The sequence below is a fragment of the Protopterus annectens genome, chromosome 9.part0 (assembly GCF_019279795.1).
Source record: "Protopterus annectens isolate FY-2018-M chromosome 9.part0, PAN1.0, whole genome shotgun sequence".
NCBI lineage: Eukaryota > Metazoa > Chordata > Ceratodontiformes > Protopteridae > Protopterus > Protopterus annectens.
Window position 1 is genome coordinate 310,006,831 of NC_056743.1, and position 26,721 is coordinate 310,033,551.

The 26,721-nt window shown below is 38.1% G+C and overlaps 1 protein-coding gene across 4 annotated transcripts in view; it reads left to right on the forward strand.

The window, feature by feature from the left end:
- Positions 1-26,721, forward strand: part of CHID1 (chitinase domain containing 1) — a 1,907,544-nt gene that overhangs the window by 24,041 nt on the left and 1,856,782 nt on the right. For all 4 annotated transcript variants that reach the window (XM_044082893.1, XM_044082892.1, XM_044082890.1 and 1 more), the window contains exons 2-3: positions 15,025-15,196; positions 15,334-15,483. In XM_044082893.1, the coding sequence (XP_043938828.1) occupies positions 15,083-15,196; positions 15,334-15,483 (264 nt within the window). In that variant the 5' untranslated portion in view covers positions 15,025-15,082. The remainder of the gene's footprint in view (positions 1-15,024; positions 15,197-15,333; positions 15,484-26,721) is intronic.

Sequence of the window (26,721 nt, forward strand, 5' to 3'; positions counted from 1 at the left end):
CCCTGTTTTGATTATCTGCAAGTCAATAGGCAATCCAGCTGGTGTCATAGGGTCAACTTTTCTAATTTATAAGTTGGGTATTCTAGATTATTGATGCTGCCTTACACATCTTGATATGTTTTCATATCTGGCTAGTTATAATTTTTTGTGATATTCATTATGAATTTTTCTGTCACTTCTCATATTTGATGTCATAATTTAATGTCCACTAAATTGGACACCATACATGAAGACAAGTCCAGTTCATATGTATAGCAGCATTAAAGGCTACAGGGTACAATATGAAAATAAGAAAGAAAAGTATATGTCATAGCAGGGGAGATTGTAATCTTATGTTAGCCAAGATGGCAGAAGGGTAGTTATGAGTGTGTGCTTACATGAGGAATCAAGGGCATGCAAGTGATTTTTGCATTACAGAAAGGGGAAAATTTGTAGTTAAAGAAATAATTTATACATTTTGATTCATTTGCACAAATACAACAATGCAAGGGTTTTTATATAATGCTCCAAATTTTATATAAAGTCAACACAAGTACATTTAGCATAATAAAGGTTCATCAATGAATGAATATAGGAATGAAATCATTGGCTAAGCTTCTGGTGTCATTCAAAGGGGATCCAGTGTCTGTCAGCCTGGGACGGCATGCTTGACAAGCCGCATTGCTTCGCAAGAGACAGCTTGCACCTGTCACCCCTAGGCTTTTGAATACTGGCCAAGGCTCTTGCTGCCCCTATAGTGACTTTTTTAGGCAAGGCTCAAAAGTCAAACCCACCGCCGTAAACAGCATAATTAACAAAAAACTGAGGGTTATGCTACTCAACGCCAGGCTTTTAAATCTCAAAATGCACACGCTCGAAGCACTCCTCAGTATGGAGAATGTCGACATCTGTGCATTAACTGAAACCTGGTTCAAGGCTCCAGAGAGCACCCCAGCACTACCGGGCTACAACTCGTACCACACGTTTCGGCCACAGAACACGGACCGAAAAGCAAAAGGAGGGGGTGTATCCATATTCATAAAGGATACCTACACCTCCAGGTTAGTGACGCAGCATGATACCTCTGAGATCATCCATGTGCAACTAACATCGGACAAATCTGCAGTGCAACTTGTGGCCTGCTACAGATCACCCTTCATGACCCAGGACCACCACTCCACCTTTCTGGAGACACTGGAAAACATGAAAGTCCTACCGAACACCCTGATATTGGGCAATTTCAATTTCCCTACCATTCACCGGGAAAACTATTTGAGTACAAATTCCCAGGCCCAGCGCTTCCTGGAATTCATCAACTCAAACGCTCTGGATCAGCTGGTAAACTCCCCTACTAGAGGTGAAAACATATTGGACCTGGTCATCACCAACATGGGTGACGGGTATTCCACACCGGAGGTCAACCCGTCACTGTTAGATCAGACCATAAACCAATCACTCTGGATGTCCATACCCCACCACAACCCCCAACTAAGGAAACCACAGTAGAAAACGTTTCTAAAGCAAACTTCACCTTACCTAAGACAGAGGTGGCAAGTTCCACAGCACCCACGCTAAAGGATAACGCTGCCCAAGATGCAGAAGCCTTTACAAATGCACTCTATGAGCACCTACAAGGATGCATGGATTGTGCCATCCCTAGCAAAACCAAGACTCACTCCTCTTAAGAGAAGAAAACCAGTTTGGTGGACCCCTGCAATAAACAGGCTATACAATAGAAGGAGGAAACTAGTTCAGAAAAAAAGCAAATCCCAAGAAGGAGAGATATCCCTGATCAGTATCAGTGAGAAACTAAGGTTCCTCATGAAGTCATCCAAGGCTAACTTCAAAAGAAAAATAGCCAAGGATTCAAAAGATAACCACAAAGCCTTCTTTAGCTATGTTAAGAATCTAAGTGGCAACTCGCAGATATGCACTGAACTAGTGCAAAATAATACAAAATATACTGAACCTACTGATATTGCCAACATCCTGGCAGATAGATTCAGTGCAAACTTCACCCCCCCTCCTCACCTCCAAAAGGGCCCACAACAATACCGGAAGAGTGTAGTGTCCCAAAAATCACAGACGCACAGGTGAAAACAGCCCTTTCAAAAGCCAAAAACACAGAATCAATGGGACCAGATGGTGTCCCAGGCTGCATCTTGCACGAACTACAGAACAAACTAACCCCCCACCTAAACACGCTGTTCAACCTCAGCCTCTCCACAGGCTACATGCCAATAGAATGGTGCGTAGCAATGGTTATTCCTCTCCACAAAGGAGGGGCCACAACTGACCCTGGTAACTATCACCCCATAAGCCTGATTAGCCTGGTCTGCAAGGCTAAGGATCGTATCATCATGGAACACGTTAACAAAGACATTGGGAACCTCCAAACACTTGACCTGACCCAGTTCAGCTTTAAGGGCAGATCATGCCTACTAAACCTGGTTGACTTCTTCGAGACAGTCACCAAGGCCATAGACGAGGGAAAGGTGGTTCACACAGCCTACCTTGACCTCGCCAAGGCTTTCGACACCATTTTCCACTCTGGTATTACAGAAAAACTCACCAGCTTGAACATAAACCCCTACGTCATGAGATGGGTTGCCAACTGGCTTACAGACAGAACTCACACGATAAGAATAGCGGTCTCCAGGTCAGACTCTAAACCAGTGACAAGTGGTGTCCCGCAAGGCTTGGTCCTGGGACCCCTACTGTTCGGCATATACTTCTCAGAAGTACAGGCAAACACAGGAGGACTATGGCTAACCAAGTTCGCCAATGACTGCAAACTGGGAGCCATAATTAATCCTCTGGCTGACACGGACATTCTCCAAAAGGGCCTTATTGAGATGGACACCTGGTGTCAAAGTCATGGCCTCAAGCTAAATGCCAAAAAATGCATAGTCATCCCATCTGGGAAAAACAAAACACTCACAAATTACCACATAGGTGGCAGCCCCCTTAATACAGAAGAGGTAATAAGAGATCTGGGGACCCAGGTAGATAGTAATCTCTCCTTTGACAATCATATTGCCAAAGTAGTTAGGAAATCCTTCTGTGTGACCCATCTAATTTAATTACTAAAGGGTTTGCATCTAGAAATAAAAAGGTTATAGTGCCCCCCTACTCGTCACTCATTAGACTCATCATAGAGTACAATGCCCCATTGCGATGTACCTCACAAGACACTTCCAACACTGGAAAGACCACCAAAGTACCTCATCAAGAGGATTACTGGCCTCAAACATATGTCCTATGCAGCCCGACAGAAAAAACTCCGGCTGTACTCAGTGGCATATCGCTTACTCAGAGGTGATCTCTGCCGGACTTACAAAGCCATGTCCAACTCAGAATTGATGGACATGCTCCACCTAAAGAAATCCAAGTCACTGCGAGCCATGCGCTCTAGTGAACTAAACCTCACCACAACAATAAATAGAACATGCTGGAGGGATAGATTCCTGTCACAGAGACTCCCCATGCTTTGGAACAAAATTTATTTTTATATTTGTTTATGAGTAAGATTTTCTATGGTTTTATATGTTTTTACATGGATAACACCATAAGGCAGGGCATACGAGTCTTGTATGATGTATTTACATTTTGGCCTTTTACATTAACATAATGTAACTCAATTTAATAACATAACATAATGTATTTCAATGTTACATATTTACACAGTACACATTTTACTTCTCATTATTTTTTATTTTTTTATTTAACAATGGTCTATTTTTAAGCATCATGTACCATCACAATTGTATTTATTTTTTGTCTTGGGTTGGAAATGGTAAACTTTTTTATTAATCTTTTTTAGATGCTTAAGACTATCATTTGGGCAACATGGTTTAATTAGTCAATGTTGCTTTAAATGTTTAATGTTGCATGACATCATGTACTTGGGCTGGCCCAGCTCATTGACTCAGCAGGTTTGTGTTAGGTTTTTAAACTGGGAAGTGAATAGTTTTTACTTGTCTGAAGAAGCTGAAGTGTTTTGTTCAGTGAAAGCGCTTGCGTACAATAAACAGTTGGATATTCCATTGCCTGCTCGTTTTCTTTTCTTTTTTCGGTTTTGCCAGTTTGGATTTGCGTTTTTCAATAAATAGAACATGCTGGAGGGATAGATTCCTGTCACAGAGACTCCCCATGCTTTGGAACAAAATTCCAAATTACATCAGGCAGAGCCCTTCACTAACACTCTTTAAGAGAAACCTTGACGAGTACATGGGTAATAGAAAATGCACCCCTGGGATCACTTCTTTGGCTCTACTTGACAGAGGATCAGATAATTAATCAATGGGGTGGCGAAAGCCGACACACTCTGGCTAGGCTTTTAAATGCCCTCGGGCAGCTAGCCTAGTACCTACCTATGAACCTGAGTTGATTTTTGCATGCAAGGAATTGGCATTTTAAAGTGATTTTTGCATAACACTCCAAGTTGCTTTAGTGTGTGTATATATATATATATATATATATATATATATATATATATATATATATATATATATATAGTTACAAAGTGATATTTGCATGCTAAAATATAGTACAGTGTGTAATTCTAGGCCTGACAAGTGAAATCGGGTAGAAAGTGCCAGGCGTGCATCATGGAGTAACTGATTTTGATATTGCTCTCAGGAAATTGTTTGAGCAGTGTAGAACACTGATCCAAGTGGGCCATTTTCAGAATCAGCCGAGGCTTCTGAGATACTAATTAATATAACAATCATCAGGACTTCATGTATGGAAAGAGTGGGACTTCATTGTGAAACATATGCTATCAGAAGTGAAAGTTTCATTAGTAAATGATGTGACAATGGCAAATATTTGCAAATTGTTAGTTTGGTAGCACCAGCTACATATGCATCAAAACTATTTTAAAACATTGTAAATATTTATTTTGTAAAAGCATTTGATCATAAGACCAGTTGTGGTTGCAGACTGATGCTGATTCTACAAGAGAAATCGGAAGTGAGTGCGTGTGTTAGTAATAGCATAACAGAAGAACTTTGAGTTTGGAAGTGAAATATTTCATACATTTGTGATTAGTAGTAATATAAGTGAAATTATTTAACATTAGGCTTTAACTTTTAATAAACGCTGAATGGAAAATTGTTTAATCCCTGGAAACTATGAATGTTTAACCTGTTTTTGTTACTTTACCTTGTTTAACTGTCAAATAATATCTAAATCTCCACCAACTTTAGGGTCATATAACGTATAATTTTATATATCTATATTTGTCACATATATACAGTATATATACAATTTGAATTAGATGCATGTGCATGTATAGCCAAGACATTTTTTGACCCAAGATATTCAATGGCAGTTGAGTTACGCTATTCTATATCTACTTATAGTAGTTTGCCTTGTATGAAATGTACATGTGCATAAAAATAAGCAAAGTATTCAGAAAAGATAGTTAAAATAACTTAAAACACATTTATACCCTATACCTAAAGTTGGTTGAAATTTTACTTTATTGTTAAGGGAAGCAGAGCAATGCAACAAGTTAAATGCTCACATTTTTCCAGGTCTGAACAGTTGTTTTCCATTTTGCCTGTATTAAAATTCAGAACCTTGTATTTTAAATAAGAGCACATTCAGACATTTGCAGTTCATATTTATGATTGTTGTGCTAAGTATGTTTTAAACAAATGTATTTTTTTACTATAAAATTTATTTTGGCACTTCTTTCAGACAGGGCTCAAATTGTTGATGTTATTCTGTGATTATGTATAACTTTTGGAACGTGTAATTTTGGATCCAGAATGTCATGTGGTATCATTATACAAGACCTAGTGTTCACTGTAATTGCTATTTCCTGTACTGTACCACTGTTAATGCAGTTAGCCGTGACTCACAGTAAAAGAGGTGAGTTGAAGTTTTTTTTTGGGGGGGGGGGGGCAACAGATTGTTTCATTTCTAAGGTGGGCTGTTACCCCGCAACCATCCCATAGCACCTGTTTTTTTTTTTTTTTTTTTTTTTTTTTTAAATTTTATTCTTTTAAGAAACAGAATGGGGGCATCTGCCCTGTTACAAATGAGATTAATAAACAAAAAGTGAGAGTGTGTTAGAATGTTACAGCAGAAGTGCCAGTCTGCTAGCATTTTCAGTGCTGCGACACCGCATTGGCTGGGTCTAATGATCTGCATTAATGCTTGTCATTCTTTTGCTTAAAATTTGTTTATAATTTCATTTTATGTTCATTTTTAAAAAATATTTTAAAACAGTGTTTGTATTAATTGTTTTATTTTGACAGAGCGCAAGATAATATGTAACCCGTGTTGCTTTATACTGTACAAGATTTTTTTTTAAATTTTTTCTGCAGTTTATTTAATTTCCTTTTCAAATTTGTTTTGCTCGAACCGAGTGCTAGTGAGTAATGGTATCTGTTGATGTGATTTTCATGTAGCACAAGGATAAACTAAATAAAGCAGATAGATGTGATAAGAAACAACTGTATAAAAGGTCAATCTGCACAGGGGTTTCATGAAAATGGAAGGCACAACAATGCTAGGGTTATGCTGCTGCATTTGTTTGTAAAAACAGCGATAAATGTACTTTGTACACTCAGACTTGGTATGAACACCGTTAGTAAAGGCAAAGAAGAGTGAATTGGAGAAACCTACCAGTATTAACAAGTAGTAGATTTCCAGGATGGCTGCACACTGAGTAACAGCTTGGTCCTACTCCCTGTGTGAAAACAGAAACTCTGCAGAGAAGGCCAGTGCACTTTTGTGTTTCTGGGTAAATTTCAGTAACTGGCTAGTAAGTGCATTGCCTGGTTTCCAGGAAAAAAGAAATACAGAGGTCCTGAAGGAAAATGAGCTACAAAAGGTGAGGAAAACAAACTGACCACCAAAAAAGTACTGCAGCTGTTCAGCAAAAAGCAGTGCAAGCTCCAGACCTGATTTCCTGTAACCTAGAGGAAAGCATAAGACAGCTGCACACAATCATCAATGTTTCATTTATTTTAACCAGGAGTATATCAACTCAAACAACGAAAGGCTGGAAAAAAAATGGAAGAAACTTTAAACAGATATTCAGATGAGGTAATAAAACTGCAAAAATCAGAGGTGGAAATGTAGGAAAAAGATGGCTAAATATAAGAGTGCTCAAGAAGAGATGTTTCAAAAAATAATAGAATTAGAGGACAGAGCACGTAGAGAAAACCTGAGATTTTCAGTTGTACTAGAGAAGCTAGAAGGAACAGACTGTATTAGTTTTATGAAAGCACAAATAAGCAACTGGACTTGTATTCCACAACAGGAGGAGTTAATTGAAAGGGCACATCGTGTATGTTCCAAACCTGGCTATGAGAAAGCAACCTCGACCTTTAATGATGCAATCCTACCAGCAGAAGGAGTTGATTCTGACAAAAATGTAGCAGAAGGACAAAGTACAAAAAGTGGGAGGTAGCAGAGTGTTTGAGAATGATTACTCATCGTACACCAGGCAGAAGTGGAGTAAGTTTATTACACTATTCGGGGAATGTCAAGAAGCAGACATGAGATTTATACTGCTGTACCAAGCTAACTACAAAATATTCTTCCCTGGAGGGACAAAATGATGTTTTGATGAAGTACATGCTAAGGAGGAAATACAAAAGTTTGCCTAACAAAAAGTGAGCTGTGAAAAAGAAGGAGATTCCTCTGGTAATAAAGACCTCAGATGGTGCCAGTGAAACCTTTTCCAGTGTTTCAGCAGAAAATGCTGGAGAGAAGGAAGGGAGAACAAGAGTTGATTAGAAGAATAAGATAATACATTGGAAATGAAGCAGAGACAGGATTTGGGAGATGGAGATGTGCAGGAATAAAACCAGTAACTTGCAAACTGACAAATGTGGGATTACAAAGCAATAATTATATTCGTGAAATATGACAGAACAAGAAAATCTGGAAGTACTGGACTTTGTTGGATTTGTGGGATACTGTAAGTTATATGCCCTACTTCATGTCATTAATGTTTGGAAAAATACTTGTAGGGGGAGAAGAAGAGGAGGGGTGGGGGAGAGGAAAAGGCAGGGAATGTGAGGGGAAGAGGAGGGGTGGGGAGAGGAAGAGGAGGGATGGGGAGAGGAAGGGGAGTGGAGGAGAAGAGGGGAGGGGAGAGGAAGGGAGAGGAAAAGGAGCATAGGGGAAGGAGGAGGGGTAAGGGGAGGGGAGAGGAAAGGGAGGGGGAGGAAGAAGAGGGAGAGAGGAAGATGAGGGGAGGGGGAGAGGAGAAGATGAAGGAAGGAGAGGGAAGAGGAGGGAGAAAGTTAACATTAAGTGAAACTATTTTTTTTCTTAATATTACTATTTTTATAGTGTATGATTTTCTTTGCATGCTGTAAAGTAAAGCTTTTTCTGTTGTTTTTATGTATAATGGGAATACTGTTGTAAACAGGTGCTCCTGTTTTTTTCTTTCTACCTTCTCCCTTTTTTCCTTGTTCAGTTTTAAGAAATGTAGGTACTGCAATGTAATAAAAAAGTCTGTGAAAAAAGAAAAACTAATGTGCTTTTTCTCATCCTTGCATGGGGGAATGACTGGATTAAGCTCCTTAGCTTGATCTAGTAACACATGTTAAGAGAAAGCAAGTAAATTAAAAAAAGAATATTGAATTTCAGAAGGTCTTTTTAGCAAATAAATGTATCCTTAGTAGCAATTTTGTATTTGACCCTTATGTCTCCATGGAGGCAATTTGATAAAGAGAAATGAGCTGCAGTCTGATAAAGAGAAATTGGCTAGGAGATGATGTTCCCTGAAAGCATTCAAGTGTTTTCCCACCTGGGAGAGCTATAAAGATAAGGCAAAACCAGACAGCACTTATTAGAAGCACAGGCTGCACCATGCATCTTAACATGGATAACCTTTCTTTTAGGTTAACTCAAGTCTTAGTGTGGCTGTCAGCTTGGGACATTTGTTCCTGTTAGGAAGGTAAAACTTTAATATTTTGAAGATGTGTATAGTTTTGTGTGTTAGTATTAAGTTAAAAGGTTTTTGGGAGCATTGGTGTGTGTTTGTCTTTTTGTTTGAAGGCTTTCAATAAAACAAAACCTTTTGTAAGATGTGACGTAGACTCAGATGTGATAAGAAACAACTGTATAAAAGGTCAATTTGCCAAACAGTATATGTATGCAACACAAAAGTTGGAACTAAAACATTTGACAAAGCTGTTATACATAAAAGGTGGGAATAATAACTTATTAATACAATGATGTTTTCTGTAATGTCTTTAAATGTCAGTTGTCTTACAGATAAATGCAAAAAAAAGAGTAGTGAACTATATTAAGAATTTTAGAGTGCCAATTGCCACACTGCAGGAGACACACTTAGAAAAAACTGAACATGTGAATTTAATAAAGAAAGGTTTTCAGGATGGTTATTCAGCAGAGTACCTGAGACAGTGGAAAAGAGAAGTACTTGTGTTAATTGCAAGAGGAGCTCTAATGGTGATAGAAGAAGTTCTAAAAAAGATAATGTTAGATTTGTAGTATTAAGGGGCTACTGGCAAAGGAGGAGGATTACACTAGCATGTATTTGTATTACACCTAAAACTACTGTAATGGAGGTTAAGAAAATTCTGGGAGAAATTATCGGGTTTCAGCAAGGAATATTACTTGTAGGTGGGACTGGAATTTGATTTGCAGCAATGAAGACGCGTCTGGGGGAGCCCAGAAGGGAAAGTATAACAAAGGAGGGTAGACTTTTAAAGACATTTATGAAAATATTTTACATGGAAGATGTGAAATCAGTACTAAGAGTTTGAAGTGACTTTACATATTATTCTCAAAGATCCAGGAACTGGGCTAAGCTACACAGAACATGTGCATTTAATTGAAGGTCTTGATATGCACCCAGTAACCATTTCAGATCATGTTCCAATAATAACTAAAATAAAAATATAGGGTAATGAAATAAAAATGAGACGCTGCCCTTTCCCACCTATCTGTTGAAAAGAGAGGAATTTAAGGAATGGGTAGTGGAAATTATTCAGGAGCTATTAGAGGAGACAAAAATTTCTTCTGAAAATATAGCTATGGCATGCAATAAAATTAAAGTGGAATTTAAAAATAGGGTGGAAATAAAATAAAGATATGGTTAAGAAGTAGCAAGTATTAATTAGAGGGACTGCCAAATGTTAAAGTATTGCAGAATAGGAGGAATCTCCTAGACAAGAAAAGGAGCAACTGTAGAATACTAAATAGAAAATAAGGTTTTACTTCGATAATATGCACAAGTTTAGAAAGACTGCTGTTAAGCAACTTGTTTTTTGATAACACTAGAGCACAAAAACTTTTAGCACAACAACTCTGGCAAAAGAAAGTAGAAAGGGCTGTCGCTAAGTTTGGGGAGCCTATAACAAGGAAGGTAACAAGAGATCCTGTAAAGGTATTAAGAATATTTTGGAAATTCTATGAACGTTTGTATAAAGCAGAGAAATATGGAAATCAAGACAAGGTGCAAATGGAAATATTTATGGAAGAATAAATATGCCAAGGTTGGAGGTAGATGTGGCTCAATTACTAACAGCTAGCATAGGAGGAGATGAGATAAAAATGGTGATATATAACCAATCTATAGGAAAGTCCCCAGGAATAGATGGTATTCTGGTGGAAGTTTGGAAGCTAGGAGGGAAAACTGATAAACTGATCTGGAAGGCTTTTAACATTATTTTAAGAGAAGGAGAAGAAGTACCAACATCCTGGAAGAAAGCAGTGCTAGCTGTAATACCTAAAGAGAGTAAATGTCCATCAGATCCACCTTCATACAGGCCCATTTCAATAATAAACCATTGTTATAAAATGTTTATGTCTAATGGCTAAAATAATATTAAACGTGATGCCAAAACTGATAGATATGGATCTTTGTGGTTTTGTGGAGTGGAGGCAAACATTTGAAAACAGTGACAGAACACTGATGATTCAGAGGGAAGCAGAATGTAAGAAAATACCACTGTTATTGGTGGGTCTTGATATAGAGAAAGCATTTGACAGAGTAAGCTGAGACTTTATGTTCAGGGCAATGGAAGCATTTGCATTCCCTGATAAAATTATAAGGTTGATTAGGAGGATATATGAGGGATTGGGGTGAAAAATTAAAGTTGGTGTGGCCCTCTCTGATAATCTCTTTCTTGAGCAGACGGGAACCAGACAGGGGTATCCTCTTTCCATTTTGTTATTTGCATTATATTTAGAACCATTGGCAAAGAAAATAAGGCACTCAGGAATTCAAGGATATAATTAGTATGGTAGTCAAAGAAAGTTGGCTGTTATTTTCAGATGATATTATTTCATAACTGACAAAACCAGAAAAGGACATTCCAGTGTTGTAAACATTCTAAGACAGTTTCAGATTTTTTAAGTAATGATACTAAAACAAAGGCAATATCAGTAAATTATGTACCCTCACACAAATTGGTTCAGCAATGTCCATATTTATGGGGAAATAACCAAATGAAGTATTTAGGAGTATGGATTAAAAATTATTCCAGTGTGGCAGCTAAGGATGTGTGGGATGAGACTAAACAAAAGATAATACAAAAACTGAGAAATTGTAAGCTCTGTTATATGGATATTAGTATTAAGATATAAGCAGTTAAAATGTTTTTAGTCCCTTTAGTCTTGTACACAGGTCAGGCATATTTTTATCAACCAGAGGAGAAGTTGTGGATAATTAATAAAGAGCTAAAAGATTTTATCTGGGGGGGGGAGGGTGGCAAGAGTCAAGTGGGATAAACGGATTGTTAGAGTAGGACGAGGTGGATTGGGATTACCTGATTTGAAGGGTATTTCAGAGCTCAAAGTTAAGGCTCCTATATAGTACAAGCAGAAACCTGTAATAATAATTATTTGAAGGGGTTTTTCAGAGCCACACAGTTAAAGCTTCTGTACAAAGTGCAAGCTGAAACCTATAATTCAAAATGGAAAGGGATGATGATGAAACAGGGGGGGGGAGCTCAAGGAGCAAGGAGAGACTTGGATTTTGGATGTAGATATTTAAGGAGAATAACAATAATTATACAGAATATTATATTCATAAAGTAGCAGAAAGTAGTCTAAGAACTAAGCCAACATGGGAATAGAGAAAGGAGATTCTGCCAATGGGGAGGACTTCAATTAGGGATTCAGACAAAATAGGCATGAGGGGGGTGGAATTTATTGGAGAAAACTGGAAAAAAAACAAGGTACTGGAAACAGATAACTAGAGAGGGAAAGGTAATAGAATGGGAAGATGCCAAGAATTTATTTGGACTGCAAGTTAGAGATTGCATTACCTGTCAAGGATTGATAATCCGAGTATAAGCAAAGAGAAATATGGGAATTATAAATGAAAGATCAGCACTGATAGTTTTTAGTAGAATCTAGAACAGAAGTTGCAGTTAATAAAGGAATAATTAGTAGAGCATATAAAATATTACATGCTAACTATAAGAATCAATCACAGGAAGTTAGAAATATTGGGAAGGGAAACTGGATAAGCAATCCACAAAGAAACAATGGGAGATATATGTATGTCTCCCAATTATGCAAAAAAAAAAAAAAATCTAGAAGATTTAGGATTTTTGTTTGGAAATGTTTATATAGGTGTTTTTATACCCCAAGTAGACTAGAGAAATTTTCCTAAGGTAGACAGCAAATGTTGGTGGTGTGATGGGGGAGGAAGAGGTAACTGGGAACTTATTTTCTGGGAGTGTAATGAGTTGTCAGACTTTAAAGATTCCCTGGATACTACTCTGTCGGAGATGGTGGGTGAATAAATTGGTGTAACTAGGGAAATGATTTTTCTGAGCTTTTGTATAGAATTGAAATTGCCTAGACATATTAAGGCCTCACTGAGTCTAATTATGGTGGCTGTCAAAAAAACAATTACTAGACAATGGAAATCAAAGCCTAAACCACCTATACTAGAAGCAGTGAATATGGTAAGAGAGATAAAACAACTGGAATTGGGATCTTTTAAAAAGGGTAGGAGCAAATTACATAGGGGGAAATGGGAATTGTGGGAACAATATATAATGGGAGGAGTGATGTTTAAAAGAAGGCAAGACTTGAATGAGCTACGTAAAGTTTGACAATGACTGTGCAGATTATAAGTGATGTATAATGTTTGCAACTAGAATTGTGTCAGTATGTTTGTGATGTAAAATGCTTGCATCTGCGATTGTGTCAGTATAGTTTGTTTTTATTTATATAGATGTATGATTGCCTATGTTATATGTGATAATATAATAAAAATGTTTCTTGTTTAAAAAAAAAAAAAAAAAAAAAAAACGGGTAGGGAGATCTTTAGAAAAGAGTTAGCAGTAAATTACATAAAAAATGGAAATTGTGGGTACAATACATGCAGAAAAATATTTTGCAGGAAGAATGAAGTTTAAGAGAAGGCCAAAGTTGAACGGATTATGTAATGTCGCTTTGATTTATATGATATGTAATATATGTAATGTATAATATTTGTAAATGTGAACTTGTTAATTTATGGTTTGATTGCTTTTGTATAAATGTAAATTTGCCTATGTCAGAAGTGTTAATTGAATTAAAATGTTAAAAAATATTAACAAGTAGAAGATATAGAGATTTTATGAGTGGATCACTGATCATAACCTGCTTATTGTGTGTTTGAAACATGGATGTAAAGGAATTCATCTCAAGAGAGAAGCTTGAGGTGAGTCTTAGCATCTATGCTGGGAACACATAATGAAGGTTTATAATGGGAGCCCCAATCATAATTCTTTGAAGTGCATGAAGCTTTATCTGCTCCATGTACTACTAGTTACAGGGAAAAAAAAACACTCAAGTGTTTTGCTTTCTTTTAAAGCCATAAAGCAGTTAGTGAGTGCTTTCAGAAAGACAGTGTAACACAGTCGACTTATGTTTACATGCACCTTGACATTCCTCTCAAATGTGCAAGGTTTTATGCCTAATATGTTTGGTCTGTTCGTCATAAAGTCTTTTGTTTTCGGAATAGTCACTGAGGATTTGAAGTCACTAAATAATGACATACACATGAGTTTCAGGATTCTTTTCTTTCAGAAAATGCAGACAAACACACATCTGTTATTCTAGGTACTTTCTAAGTTTTTAAAAGGAAGGGACACCTTATCGGTACGGACAGCAGGCATAAGCAGATTTGGTTTTATCATGCTGCTTTCATTTGCTGGTCAGTACTGGCAGATTTGACTGCCTATTGAGACCCAACCTTGACAAGTTAAGCAGGGGATGTTAACATTTGCTAAGATTGGGACTTGCACTTAACTGCTTTGTCTTTTACTGAGTATCTGTGCATAATTCCCGTACTCCATCCACTACAAAGGTTTAGTGAAAATGGTGAGTTTTGTACCAGGGAGCTAGTGATTAGTTTTTTGTATCTTACCAACAGCTCTATCAGATAGGGGCCAAGGGTACTAGCTGCTAGATCAAGGGCCTAGGGAACTAACCAAAGGAGCGGTGAATACCACGCAACATGGCTGGGCTAATATATGCCTTCGGGCAGATAGCCCAGTACCTACCTATGAACCTATATTTTTATTTCCAAGAGTAACTGCATATATTTGATAGAGTTAGCACAACGGAAAGGTAAAAGCTTCTTTTTTTCTATTCTTTTTTTCCTTGTAAACTGGTTTGATACTAAAATACACTTGTCAGTGTTTTCCTACTATAGCTAGCATAGTAATTGGCTGGGAAAGTTGTATTTAATAGCTGGACTTTGTTTCACTCATAATATTCAAGAGGTATATTTGCAAAAGTGTATAACCTGAATAAAAATACAAGTTGGCATCATTAAGTCTGGTCTCTGATTTTGCTATTGCTATGTATCATATTCGTTTATATTTACCATTTAAAAGTGAGTAGCTGTAATCTGGTGAATGTTATGGAGTCCTACTTTGTTTTCTTAATGAAATGTAAACTTCTGAGCTGTATATTTAACATAGTATTAATGTTATACATGAGACACTCTTTTCAATTAAGTAGTGCTAGTTCTGCTTTTGATGGAATAGAAAGGGTCTGTTAATATTTTCTCTTTTAATATTTTCTTTTAATACATTGCAGTAGCCTGCCTTCTGCCTGGAAAAAGAGTGAAACACTAACACCTGTCTAGTCACCAGTCATGAAGATCCTCTGTGTAGTGCTTTGTATGTGTCTTAGATATCTTCCTGTTTGTCCAACACTGTCCAAGACAGACTCCAAGAAGGCAACAGCTTCTAAGATAGCTGAAGGAAAGGTAAGTGCCCCCTAAAGAGCAATATTATTAGAGAACCTGGTTGAGCAGTACTAAATTATTACTTTTTTAGCTTGACGGTGGAACAAAACCCATATGACATTTTGGGGAACTTATTCCAGTTACTTGTTATCTTCCAGATCCAGTATTCAGAAAATTTGGTACAAGATCGTGGATTGGTGGTAACTGATCCAAAAGCTAAGGACATTATACTGGAACACAGAAGTTACTGTGCTGCCAAAGTCGATCAGAAGCATTTTTCAGGAGATGCTCTTGGTTATATCACACCTGTGAGTAGCAAATTTAATAATTTATTTTTAATTTAACAGAAATGTTTGTTTTTGTTTAGTAATGAAGGGATTCTTGCTGTTTTGGTTTTGATGTGTGTTAAAAGTGGACCATTGTCACTCATTTAAAGATGGGCAAGCAGTTTTGAATGTCTCTACCATTTACATTGTTTTAATAGCTGTTTCCAGGCAGAGTATGTCATAAAATCAAAGTCGTATTGCTTTTAGGATCAATGTAATAGAAACTGCATTGTAACACACATCGTTCTTTGGATTCTTTAAAATGCTCACCTCTCTCACTTATTGCAGGTCAGCTAATAAGTGTGACAAAAAATGTGATTCAGACACAAGTACAGCCATAATGAGAAATACCTCATTATTGGTGCTTTACCATGTTTATCAATTGAACAGTAGTGCTGCCAGACCTGACGGTGTTCTCTGTAGAGGCCCATGCATCCTTAATAAAGGCATCCCTTACACACACACACACACACACACACACACACACACACACACACACACACACACACATTTTGACTCCTGTGCTCACATACATACTGTCAGACATTCCCACACTTCTTTCACTCTCAAAAAAGTGCTTCACCACTCACAGAAACACTTTCCCATTAACCCACACAAAAGCTGCAACCCCCCCCCCCCATGCCTAGTGTGACCATCCCAGGCAGACTCACACATTTAAGCCCCTGCAGACATGCTCATGACACACACACACACACACACACACACACACACATATGCCAACACCCTCCGCCCCTGCATCTTAGCTGAACTTATGGGAGCAATTGTGGTGCACATAGGAGTGACTGGGCAACTGCCATTTTGGAATAAAAATTTTACTTACTCGAATGATTTGGGAGATATGGACATTCCTAAGACAGTGCATTTGACTAATTAGCATTAACCACTCCTCAGGACTGCTGCACTAGCATGCAGCTTCACCCACAAGGCCAGTCTCTGTGCCGAGGTCCCCATGTGTGGAATCCTTAGTGGAAGAGCAGTTTATGAATTCAAGAGGCTTAGCATGATGCAGAAAGCTTCCAAGATAAGGCTTTCACATTGAGCTAACACTTTCTGAATGACCGGGCATTTTTAGTCTTACAGGGTTACTAGCATTAACAGCATAGCTTGGCATATCGGGGATAAATTGTAGGCTGTACATCACAGCATGCTACACATATTTTAATGCATGCATCATGGAGTTACTTAATTTGATAGCTTACAAGGAATGCTTGGCCTACCTAGCCTTTTTAACCAGCAGCGTTTTGCCTGTTTGTCATTAGAATTGTTATACATGTTTTTTTCTTTCTTTTGCCATTTTGACATTGCCTCAAATTTTGTCTGTTTCAGTCATTGACCTCCACTTTTGTAAAATAATTTTGATGCCTCCCCTCAACCCTTAAAGAAGAGAAAAGCAAAAATAACACTAATGTGCATAAACTCACCAACCTCATCCTGCAGAAACAAAATCACACAATGCAAACATTAACAAAAGCAAGATTACATTTATCAGGAACTCAAACCTGCATTTTTATGGGGTAGAAATCCTTTTATAGGTTCATAGGGGTATACTAGGCTTATGGCCCTGGAGCCTTTACAAGCCTAGCCCATAGGATTATCCTGGTAACGTGCCACCCGACCTTAGTTTCCAGTACCTCTGTCGAGTAGAGCCACTGGAGTGATCCCTGTGGTGAATTTTCTATTTCCCATCCACTCGTCGAGATTTCTCTTGAAGAGGGCCAGTGAGGTACTCTGACATGTATGGGAAGTCTATTCCATAGCATGGGCAGTCTCTGGGTTATGAACCTGTCCCTCCAGCACATTCTGTTGATTGTGGTAATGAGGTTGAGGTCTCAGGAAAGTGTGGTGCGGAGGGATTGGGATTTCTTTAGATGTAGCATTTCTAACAGAGCTGGGCCAGACATGGCTTTATAAGTTAAGCAGAGACTGCCTCAAAGTAGGCGGTATGTGATGGAGAATAGTTGGAGTTTTTTTAGTCTGTCCATATAGGAGAAGCATTTAAGACCTAGGATCCTCTTTTTGTGAGGTATTTTGTGGCCTCTCTAGTTGTTCCAGGTGTCTGAGGTACATGCCAAATGGGACATTGTACTTGATGATTGGCCTAATGAGGGAAGAGTAGAGGGAGAGAATGACCTCTTTCTTCTTGGATGCAAAACCCTTAGTAATGAAATGTGCCACATAGAAGGACTTTCTGACCACAGTGGCAGTATGGTGGTCAAAAGAGAGGTTGCTGTCAACCTGTGTTCCCAGATCTCTTATAACGCTTTCTGTGTTCAGTGGACTACCATTGATGTGGTAGTTCATGGGAACTGGGTTTTTCCCAAAGGGGATGATGACACATGTTTTGGCATCACAGCATGCTACACATATTTTAATGCTTAAGGCCATGGTTTTGACACCAGTCTTTGGTCTCAGTGAGGCCTATCTGTAGAATGTCAACATTACTTGGGGAGTTAATAATGGCTTCCAACTTGAAATCGTCTTTGAACTTTGTCAGCCATAGTCCCTTCGTGTTGGACTGGACTTCTGAGAAGTAGATACCAAACAGGAGAGGACCCAGGACTGATCCCTGTGGGACTCCACTCATGACTGGTCGGCAGTCTGACATGGGGTCAGCTACTTTCACACAGTGGGTTCTATCTGTGAGCCAGTTTGCAGCCCACCTAGTGATATAGGGGTTTATGCCTAGCTTAGTGAGTTTTTCTATGATTCCTGAGTGGGGAATGGTATCAAAGGCCTTGGCCAGATCAAGGTAGACTGTATGAACCACCTTGCCTTCATCTACAGCTCTGGTGACTGACTCAAAGAAGTCGACCAAGTTAAGCAGGTATGATCTACCCTTCACAAAACCAAACTTTGTGGGATCAAGAGTTTGGAGATTTCCTATATCTTTGTTTATTAGGTCCACAATGATGCGTTCCATAGCTTTGCATATCAGACTTGTCAGGCTAATGGGGCAATAGTTCCCAGGGTCTGTAGACGCTCCTCCTTTGTGGAGAGGGATGACTATAGCAGTGCACCATTTGGTAGGGACAAAGCCTGAGGTGAGCCTGTGATTGAATAGGGCACACAGGTGAGGTGCCAGTTCACTCTGTAGTTCATGTAGAACACAGCCAGGGATATTGTCAGGTCCCATAGAAGCTGCATTCTTGGCCTTGGACAGTGCTGTTAGCTCTTATGCAGGGGCTGTACACCCAGCAACCCGTACCTGAAAGTAATTAATTCCAAGCTTGCTGCACATCATTGAGGAGGGAAATAGCCTCATCAAAGAAACGTTTGACACACACACAATATCAATGTATATCTTGTTGCAGGTATGCACACTTGTGCATGCATACACACACACACACACACACACACACACACACACACACACACACACACACACGTTTAAAGTCAACCCTACAGAATTTCCAATACATTGCCTGATAAAAACACACAATTCCCTGTAAGTAATTTTAGAGGTGCATCACATCATAGGAGTTACAAACAAACTGAGTATTAAGACCATATTGCTTTTCACACACCCTCAGACTAAATCTCTTGTCTAAAGGAAGACAAGGGTAGGCAAAACGGGTGAATTTGTGAATATCCAACCAATCATCCAGTTCCCATTTGAAGGACAATAGTGTAGTCCACTGTAAAAAGAAGAATAAAAGTAGCACACTGCTTAATTTGCAGTGTGAATTTATTCTGTAGGTGGGGAGGGTGCTATGTAATGAACCCATCTCTCTAGCTGTTGGTGAAGCTTTAGATCCTTAGTTCTTGCATTTGTGGAAGTATTTGATTTATGGAGATAAGAAAGATCCAAGGACCACTGCATCCCTAGTGTCTGGAAAGAAAGATCCAAGGACCACTGCATCCCTAGTGTCTTGAAAGGCAAGGCATAGGTCTCCCCACATGATTCTGTAAGATACTAAAAAAAGGACAGCGTCTTCAGTTGTTGAGTTTTAAGATGATAATCTTTTAAGTTAGGATTCTCCAGGGTCTTTCTAGTTCATAGGTTATAGGTTCATAGGCAAGTACTAGGCTTGCTTGCTCTTCCCGGCCATTTTTAAGCCTAGCCAATTTCCCTTTTTGTATTTTAAATAACATGCCCGGTTTGGTTATAGATTGACCTTTCCCAGCCCATGGGTTGATAATTATATATTTCCCCTAATGAGAATACTGGGATCATACCATAGATAATTTGCAAAGGACCCATTCATGGGATAAAGCATTTAGGAACTGCCTCCATTAGTAGTACAGGGACAGTCCTGTGGTCAGTTTTCTGTTTCCCATCTGTATATCCAAATTGCAGCTGAAAATGGACAGGGATGACAGCTGTTTGATATGAGTAATGAGCTGCTTCTCAAAGGGGACATTCTATATAGTAATTGATGTAATCAGTGCTGAGTATAAGGGGAAAACAACCTCTTTGCCAAGGGAATACCATCCCGATTTAATCAGTTGCACCAAGTTGATGGTCTCTGACCACCATTATTACATGATGATCAAAGGAGAGGGAACTGTCAACCCACTTTAGAAAGTCTCAACATCATTCTCAGGTTGGAGTGGGGTATTGTAAGTGTATGCTGTATACATTTTTGCACACTACTTCACTTTATAATTAAGGAAAATCTCGTGTCATTGCAGTAAATAAAACTTGTCTTAGTAAAAACCTACCATGAAACGTATTCTAAAGCAACAATGTGCCTTTCAGATGTGTCCTTTTCTATCTCATTACTCCATTTTAATGCTTCTGTTATTTCTCCTTTTGCCTTTCTTCTGCATTACTAATTTCTCACCTTTTATATACTTTCAAGTGCAGAGTGTCCCCCATATTTGTTATCCTCCTCTGAATGTCCTTAATCTTTCTTTTGTCCTTATAACAACATGGGGTTTTGGTAACTTGCTGTATAGAGGGATAATAAACTTCTTTTTTCTAGAACTGATGTCTCTTTCTTTGCTTCTTCTTATGCTGAAATCCCTTCTTGCTACTGTATCACATTTTTACCTGCCTTTGGATCATCTGATTGATAGCCCCCCTGGTGTCTCTTACTGTGCTTGTTGCTGTTGCTTATTGACTTCTGTATTTATTCCTGTATGTTTTTATACAGTCATTTCATGTTTAGTGTTGCAGGAACCCCTTTCCATTCAGTTCAATATTAGACCTTCTAGAGACAAGTTGGATCTTCTTTGTAAAACTAATATCATGGAATTTAAAAACAGAAGTTGCCGCACCACTTTATGCACTGGATACATATGTATACGAGTTACTGCACAGTTTGCTAGAGAATCCAGCAATGAAATTGTGAAATTGTTAGCCATCCACTTTCTTCTGTAAACATTTTTTAAACTTAGAAGTTGATGACAAAAATGAAACATAATACAAAACTTCAAATTTAAACCAATCACACAGATCGCCACGAAGACTGTCAAAATGCTGAGCTACTGGACTAGTTTGAATACTGCACCTAATATCCCATAAATGTTCTAAACATTGAAGGTAAACCATCTGCAATGTCTCCACTTCATAATTTGGGAGGGGCACAAGCATGGAATAATATTTGAGTGATGAGGAGTTTTTCTTGTTATATAAGAAATCCTTACATCTTTTTTCCACATCACCCATGTTGGACATGTCTGGCTTTTTGTCATTTACTTTCCTTAAGAGGAAGAAACCGCTGCTTTCTTTTATTTCAGAAATAATGTTGTTTATATAACATTTTTTTACTTTTTTATCTTTTCTTTTCAGACATCTGTCCTTCTATCGATCTTATTTACTCACTTTGTTCAGTCTCTTTCTTGTAATTCTATAAAATGTCTTTATAGTTCACCTGAATTTTGTATTTTTCTCTTTATTTCTAAATGTGTTTTTTTTATACTTCTGCATATACACTACCCACCAGTGTGTTCAGTTCATACAAAATGGTGTTATTGTCATAGATCTTTCCATATTTCTTTGTCATTTCTTCCTCCTTTTTAAACTGTACAGTTATTCTCTTTATCCTTTTTCCTCCTTCTTTATTTCTGTGTCTTCCCCTATCCATGCCTATACGGCTCTCTGAATATGACAACTCTGCCACCTGTATTATCACTGTTATTTCTTTAAAGTAAACTATATATTACTTTTAATATTATAAATTCCCCTTTTTATATGTCCATTGTGTATTCTTTCCTACTTTTAAATCTCCACATTTTATTAATTATATATTATTTTTCCCATTTTATTTCTTCAAGTTAGTTAAAATCGCTACCATCACTATTTTTTCTAAGTATTTTTTATTAAGAATTAAATGATACATAAAACGTATTGAACATTACAAGAGGTCTGCATATATAACAAAGATAAATTGAAGTATTTAACAAATTTATATTTCATGACTGGTTTAATGTCTGTTTTATTTAACAAATTCTTGAGTTGCTTCATGAATTTAAAGAGGAGGTCATTCTAGTGGTTCTGTCTTTAATTGATAAAATCTCCAATTGACAGGTTTCAGTTACAATGTTAAAGAATTCTTTCATTGATTGAGTAGAAACACTTCCACTTTTTGTGATCACTTCCCTTGCAACTGATAGAGTCCAAAGAAGAGAGTAGTCTGTGTTCTTAACACATGCAGGAACTGTGGTATTAAACAAAATTTATGATTTGATTAACACAAAGTTATCATTGAATAATGCATGTAAAAAAGAATTGACATTATTACAAAATGGTTTAATTATAATGCATTCACAAATCTTGTGTTGCCAACCAGTTTAATATTCAACCCACATCTCAAGCAAACAACTTTCTTTTTAGACATTAATTCTATTTTATGAGGTATAATAAAGGCTTTATGTATAAATTTCCATGAAAATAATTTCCACATTAATGACATTGTGGTTTGTGCAGAAGATGTAAGCATCACTTTTTTTTCACTTTCACTCTGGTGATAATTGTTGATAGTTATAAAGTAATCACAGTAATTATTTTTACAGTGATCTGACTTATAAATCTTGGATAAACATCCTTTCTCTGGGAAGTTTTGATGCATCAACAATATCAAAAGTTATATAAATTTTGGAATATCCTTTTTTATGCATCAAACTTGTTCTCTTTTTTATAGCATGCCTACAGTTTTGAATATCAAACCACATTTTGCTATTTAAGTTAAATTTAATATAAAATCTAGAGAATGTAAATTTTCTTTGTCTATTAATTGAAACCAGAACATTAACTGTTTTTCTTTAAAAGTGTTCATTGTAAATGTATTAAATGTGTTAATAATGTTTTGTGTATATGTTATAGGAAATGTTAAGAATAGCCAGGTTTATATTCTGGTTCTCTCTAAACAAGATTTCTGAAGTTAAGCATTGTTGTGGTGATGTACATTGAATTTATTAATGGAATTTGATATTCCAATGTAAAATCTTTTGATAACCAAAGAAAACTGTTGCCAGTTATTTTATTATGACACTTATAGATTAGTTGAATATTATATAAGGATACTTTCTTGTATGTCTTTCCATTCAGCAGAATAATTTTTATTTGTCCAGGAAGTAATTGTTTTTTATAATGGAGGAAGTAGAATATAATTCTATATCTGATAAACTTATTCCTCCACAAGTCCAACTTTTTAGATGGTGTTTGAGCACTAATCTAGGTCTGTTGGGATGCCAATAACATTTTAAGTATTAGGGTATTGAAAGCTCTTGTATGTTTAGGAACGGGAAGGGCTAAAGACTGAATTATATACAGTGTTTTGGTAATATCATTTTTATTATTTAAAAGTCTCTTCTATTGTAAATAAGAATGTATTCCATTTTTAATAATAATTTTAATTTTGTCTAAACTATCACTATAATATATATATTAATTATATCTTTATTGTTCTTGGGTAATATTATTCCTAAATACTTTATTTTATCATCGTTGACTATATATTTAGAATACTGTTTTGCCATGTTAGAAATATTAGAGTTTATACATAATTTTTTTGTTTTATCTTCATTAAATGTGAGGCCTGATTTAGATTTGAAATTTTTTGATAGCCTTGTGACAACCGTGCCCTGGCCCAGCAATCAAGGAGCCTCAATCCTCACCACTAACACCAGGGAGGTCATCCCTAGAAGAGAGGAGGATAATTAATGCACACGGTAAAGTACAATTTCCCTTAAGTGCACACAGAGATCACAGTCAGTCTGGGGCTGGTTGCTCCTTTGCTCACCAGGTCCCCAGTAAGACTACCCACTGGCACAGCTATAGGGTCCAGGTCTTAGCCTAGCTGGGCAAGCTAAAACCTCCAGTACCCTCTTTGTCCATCCAGTGCTTCGTGTCCCTGCCCAAGTAGCTGACACACACACACTTTGAGATAAGTATTTATACTACTTCACATACACTCCTGGGAAAGGCTGATGCAGATTCTCCAGCTGTGCCCCTTTACCCAGACTATACGGTAGTAATTACTGCCACCACCCAACTAATAATATCAGCTACTAAAAGGGTGTCCCAATTATTACTGTGCAATCTTATTTATCCAATGGTAGTATGACTAACAGTCAAGGCTTACTTTAGAGTGGCCTATTACAATAACTTCTATAAATATGCAATGTACTCTAGAGCTTATCTCTACACAAATCAGCCACAGTTAGAAGGTTTTAAAAATATTTAATAATAAATAATTAAAACATAAGACAAAACTACAACTCCACAGAGATATCTAAGAGTTCGGAGATCACACAGAAACTTAAAATAATATAGTAGGACAGGTCTGATTTCAAAGAAAAATACCTAATTGATCTTTACTAGCTTTAACTATTCCTACAAGAAATCACAGTGCTAAAACTTACATGTGAGCACAAGGCAGAATGCTGATAAGTTAGATATCCAAGATCAAAATGCTTTACAGTCTCTTGTGAGAAATAGTATTTTAAACATTACTAACAAACATGTTTGCTGGGTCCCTCCCCAAATTACATCATTTTTGACACTTAGGTTTTCCCAGGCAAACAGACTGCATTATTTAGCAATTTAACACCTGCACAGAAACTTACAACAATAGAAGACATTTCACATGTGTATTCTAACAGAAACTAGAGCAATAAAGCACCTTCCACATCTAAATTCTGGTCATAAACTTTAGCCTTAAAAACAATGGGCATAAAACCTTCATCCAGCTGCACTGGAGCTGAATTGTAAAGCATTAAAGAGATTCATAAGATCTTTCAACTTAAAAAGACACATTTGAAATGCTTGGCTTGGTTTTCCTTACAGCAGACGGCAATGTTGCAACAATCTTGAAGTTCACATTTTACAGTGTTTTCTTACATTTTAAAACACAAGCCTATATTTTACATTTATTTATACAGTTGATAGAATTATGTATCAAATTCTATTGCATCAAATTCTATTTGACTAGGCTGGCAGCCTTTGTCCATCTCTCCCCAATCATCACATCTATTCCCCACCCAGGGAACTCAAGCAAGGTTTTTCAACTACCCCTTGAGAAACATCGCTTGAGAGCGTCAGGTCTATCTTGGGTGTACCTCACCTGATTCCCTGTCTTGCGAGCCCATCTGCATTGGCATTGCTACTCCCATTGTGGTGCTACACTGACGTATCATATGCTTGCAACCCAAGACTCCCATCTTAGCAACTTGGCATTTTGCTGACTGGCTCTGTTTAACCATGTTAGAGGGTTGTGATCTGTCATCACAGTGAATTTTCTTCCATACAGATATGGCTGAAGTTTTTGTAGTGCCCACACTATGGCTAGACATTCCTTTTCTACCACTGCATAGTATTCCTCCCTGAGTTGGAGCCTACGACTGAGATAAACCACTGGGTGCTTTTCTCCCTCAGAAGAAATCTGGCTAAGTACAGCCCCCATCCCATAGTTTATAGCATCCACCTGCACAACAAAGTCTTTGCTATAGTCTGGATTGGCTAACACAGGGGGTCCTCCCATAGCTTCCTTAAGCTTCTGAAGTGTCTGCTCACATGCTGGGGTCCACACTACCTTATCTGGCCTGTTCTTCCTTGTCAGGTCTCTGAGGGGAGCAGCTATGGTACTATAATTGGGAACAAACTTTCTGTAGTACCCTGCTGTCCCTAATAATGCCCTCACCTGCTTTTTGGTAACGGGTGCAGGCCATGCCTGAATAGCTGCCACTTTGGCAGGTCCTGGCCTTTTCTTACCACTCCCCACTCTATGCCCTAGGTAGGAGACCTCTGCCATACCCACCTGACATTTGCTCGGCTTAATGGTCAACCCTGCCCTCTGTAGTCGGCCTAGCACCTGCCTGACATGCTGAAGGTGTTCTTGCCAGGAATGGCTGTAGATAACAATATCATCCATGTAAGCAAGGGCAAACCCTCCTCCTGCTAAGATATGATCTACCAGCCTCTGGAAAGTTGCTGGGACATTGTTCATCCCAAAGGGCATCTTTGTGAATTCATACAAGCCAAAAGGAGTCACAAAGGCTGACTTATCTCTAGCACTGGGAGTCAAGGGCAACAGCCAGTAACCCTTGGTAAGATCAATGGTTGTCACATACTTAATCCCACCCAGCTGCTCTAGTGCCTCATCTGTCCTAGGCATGGGGTAAGCATCTGACTCTGTGTGACTATTTAATTTCCTGTAATCCACACAGAACATGGTGCTGCCATCCTTCTTTGGCACCAGTACTACTGGTGAGGCTCAGGGACTGTTGGACTCTTGAATCACCCCTAGTTCCAACATCTCCTGTACCTCCTCCCTCAGAGTCTGACTCTCTCAGGCACCCTATAAGGGGCCTGCCTAATAAGCATTTGGGTTCCTGTATCCACCTGGTGCTGCAGCAGGTGGGTGTTCTGTGCCCACAAACTCCTGCAACACTGCTTGGATTTCTCAAACCTGGGTAGGCGATAACTGCTAGGGCATTGCTACCCCTTCCACTGAGGTGTCAGCCCGAGCCTCCCTGAGGAGATTGGTCACAAGATATCTTTGTCTCCTCCTGCAATCCACTGCATATGTTCAGCACAAGGGCCTCCCTGTCATGGTAAGGTTTCATCATGTTAACATGGTACAATTTGTATCCCTGCCATCTGCCTAGCACTTCCACCATGTAGTTAACATCACTTACCTTTCTTACCACCTTGTAGGGTCCCTCCCAATCTGCGTGCAACTTGTGTCTGACAGGAATAAGAACCATCACCTGCTGCCCTACAGCATACTCTCTAGCTCGCCCATTCCTGTCATA